Source organism: Pteropus alecto, unplaced genomic scaffold (assembly GCF_000325575.1).
Source record: "Pteropus alecto unplaced genomic scaffold, ASM32557v1 scaffold45, whole genome shotgun sequence".
Taxonomy (NCBI): domain Eukaryota; kingdom Metazoa; phylum Chordata; class Mammalia; order Chiroptera; family Pteropodidae; genus Pteropus; species Pteropus alecto.
Genome location: NW_006442491.1, coordinates 40036361 through 40039345, shown reverse-complemented (window position 1 = coordinate 40039345; position 2985 = coordinate 40036361). Strand labels below are relative to the sequence as shown.

The 2985-nt window shown below is 63.0% G+C and overlaps 1 protein-coding gene across 1 annotated transcript in view; it reads right to left on the bottom strand.

Annotated features, from left to right (window-relative positions):
• Positions 1-6: 6 nt before the first annotated feature.
• Positions 7-2985, bottom strand: part of MRGBP (MRG domain binding protein) — an 11821-nt gene continuing 8842 nt past the window's right edge. Inside the window, exons 3-6 of the mRNA XM_015596924.1 lie at positions 2678-2891; positions 1202-1283; positions 826-900; positions 7-224 (exon numbers count right to left, since the gene is read on the bottom strand). Of these exons, the coding sequence (XP_015452410.1) occupies positions 37-224; positions 826-900; positions 1202-1283; positions 2678-2891 (559 nt within the window). The 3' untranslated portion in view covers positions 7-36. The remainder of the gene's footprint in view (positions 225-825; positions 901-1201; positions 1284-2677; positions 2892-2985) is intronic.

Below are 2985 nucleotides of genomic sequence, written 5' to 3'. Positions count from 1 at the left end.
TGACCACGGCCCCGCCCGCCTGCCTCTGGGGAGCGTCTACGTCCGGCGCCGCTTGGCGGCACTGGGGCTGGAGGGGTTGCTGTTCGCGGTCAGGACTTTGTCGGTGACCCGGCTGCGCTTGCGCTTGTCCGCCCCTTCCTTGGCCCCCAAGTCTGAGGAGTTCTTGTCTTTGTCTTTGCCGGACTTTTCGGTCGCTTTGCTCAAGCTTCCTGAAGACGAGAAAACTGGGAGACAAAATCATTTGGCTGAAAACAGAACATCCAGGATTTTATTTCATCTTCCTGTTCAGTTAAAACTTCTGTATCTACGTACACGCCGCTCTGAACCCACAAGCTTCTCCTGAGCTGGGGGTGCCCGCCCGGCCCGGGGGAGGGTCCGGTCCTCCTGAGGACGTGGCCGCTGTGCGGGCCTCGGGCAGCACGGGCTTGGCTGCAGGACCGCTCGGCCGCCACTCACGCCTGTCCCGCCGGGTGGAGCCGGCTGCTACTCAGGGTTTGTCCTGCACTGGGATGGCCGGCACATTCTCACGCAGGCGGAGGCCCTGCACGGCACACTGGGTCCACCCGACTGGGCCCCGGTGCCCGAGGCCGCCGTGGTGCGTTCATGGCGCCGGCCACATGCTTGACGTCCACATGGCGAGGCTCCTGCCCGAGCAGACGGAAGCTGCTTCTCAACTGCTGGGCCAGACAGAGTGGCTCCGGCTGCAAGGGACCAGAAATCCAGGCCGGGACCTGCGGCTGCGCCCTGCGGCGAGGCCTTGCCAGCGGCGGGGCGTTATGTCCCTGGGGTCTCGGGGGGTGGGGGCGGGGCACGCTCCGCTCTTACCATCGTCAGCCCCGTTGTGGGGGTCCACGTCTTCCTTCATTTCCTCCTTCATTTCCTCCTCGATGATCACTTTTCCTGTGGGGCAGATGGCTGACGTTTACCGGAAGGCCACGCGGGTGGGCGACAAGGCCCTGCCTGTCCTGCGGTTGGCTCAGGCACGACTGCTCCCCGTCCAGGAACACGTGTGGGCCACGGCGGCTTCTGGCCACCGTTAAAGAAGCCAACAGTTCTCGCCCAGTCCTCCCCGCTTCAGGTGGGCCGAGCAGCTCGTGCCAGAGACCTGGCTCCTCCCTGAGGTCTGTGACCTTCGCTCCAGCACCACAGCCCGCCTTTCCTAGTTCCCAAAGCTGACCGCCCGACCTGGCCTGAGCCTCACCTTCACGGACTTCTTGAATGATTTCTTCCGGAAGGACGAAGTTCCTCTCTGGGTTTGGAAATGGAAGAATCTCAGATTCGTGCTGATGCCGAAGATGGCGTTTTATTTTTTTAAGGAAAAGAAAGAAAACGTGGTTTTAGCGAATGACTAAAAATGAGCCAGTTCAGGAGCACCCAGAGCCGTCCTGGGGGCCACTGAGGGCTGCGGAGGTGAAGCTTGCTCGGGCTTCTGCTGGCAGTCACAGACCCAGAAAGGCACAAGTACGGTGCCAGCACCGGCAGGAGGCATGAGAGCTGTGTCACCTGAGACGACGCTGGGGCTGCCCCGCCTGCTGGCAGACACCCTCAGGGACAGAAGTGGGCAGCAGCTGTCATGTGCTGAGGGCAGTGACAGCCATGAGGTTGTCGTCTATGCAGGTGGCAGTTTGAAGACCCTGAGGGTGTCGGCTGGGAAAGCCACCCCACAGAAAACTGGTAGAGAGAGCAGAGAGGTGCCAGGCACCACTGAGGGCTTGTCAGGGTTCCTCCTGTCCTGTAGGTCACGTGCCAGAAAGTACAGATACCCAGGACACACAGAGCCCTGGGGGAGGAAAGGTGGGCTGGTGGGAGGGGTTCCACCTCACCACTCGGGGGGCGGTGTGAGCCAGGTGGCCAGCTGTGTATGTATGATCAGCATCTCCAGGAGCTGCGAAACCTCCTACAGGCTCCCAGGTCCCCTACCAGTCACCCTGTGAGTGGGTCCGGGGCACAGCTGTCACCTTTATCCCATCTATTTACAACAAGGAGACCCAAATGACCCGCCCAAGGCCAACAGGAAGCGAAGCGCAGCACAGGACGTAAGGGGCCGGGTACAGCCTCTACCTCAGCTGGGAGGGCTGTCATAGCCCAGAGTCCCCGAGGAGGCAGAGCCCTCCCCGACCCTGCACCAGTTCCTGGCGGCAGCCCCCACCCCCACCCCCCAGGTGCACTCCCCTCCTCTGAGCTCCGTGGCCCCTCCACTCCTTCCACCGCAGGGCCTGACACCTGCGGTTCCTCTGCCAGGAACCACCACCTGTCCCTGACTAGCCGGGAGTTCCCCGAGGCCTAGGACCCTGCCTGCCCCATTCTCGCCTTAACCTGGCTGGGATCTGGTCCTGTTCCTGCCCTGAGCACTCTGGGACCTCCCATGAGACCCAGAGTGGCCTGAGGGCCCCTTCCTGGGGCTGGGTTCCCAGGGTCTCTCCCTGGAGAGACCACACTGACCACCAACCTGAAGCAGGCTCCGCTGGGCAACCAACTACTATGCTAGGTCCGTGCTTCTCGTAAAACCACTTGGAGCTGCCTTACTTAATGGCTGGTCCCCACGGGGATGGCGGGCTCTCTGGACAGGGCCTGGCACAGACCCAGGAGGCGTGAAGGGGGCACTGCTGCGAGCTCCGCCCAGGGGGAGGCGGGGCTCTGGCCATGGGGTCGCTGCGGAGGGCGGGTTCCGGCTTACCAGTGCCTGCATGTCATACATGGTGCTCAGGTGGTCCCAGATGACCTTGGATGGCACCTGCCGCCCGATGTTCTGGCTGAACTTGTCCCTGATACAGATCATGTGGAAGTGCCGGTTCACGCCTGCGGGAGAAGGGGTCACCTTGTGGGGGGACAGCAGGAGTGGAGCGAGGAAGCAGGGGGACGGGGGCGGGGTCCGTGGGGTACAAGAGGGGCTGAGGGGAGGCGGCAGCAGCGGTCAGTGGGGGAGGGGAGAGGATGTGCAGAGGTGGCGGTGCAGGCGGGGGATGGGGAAGTTAGCAGGAGGCA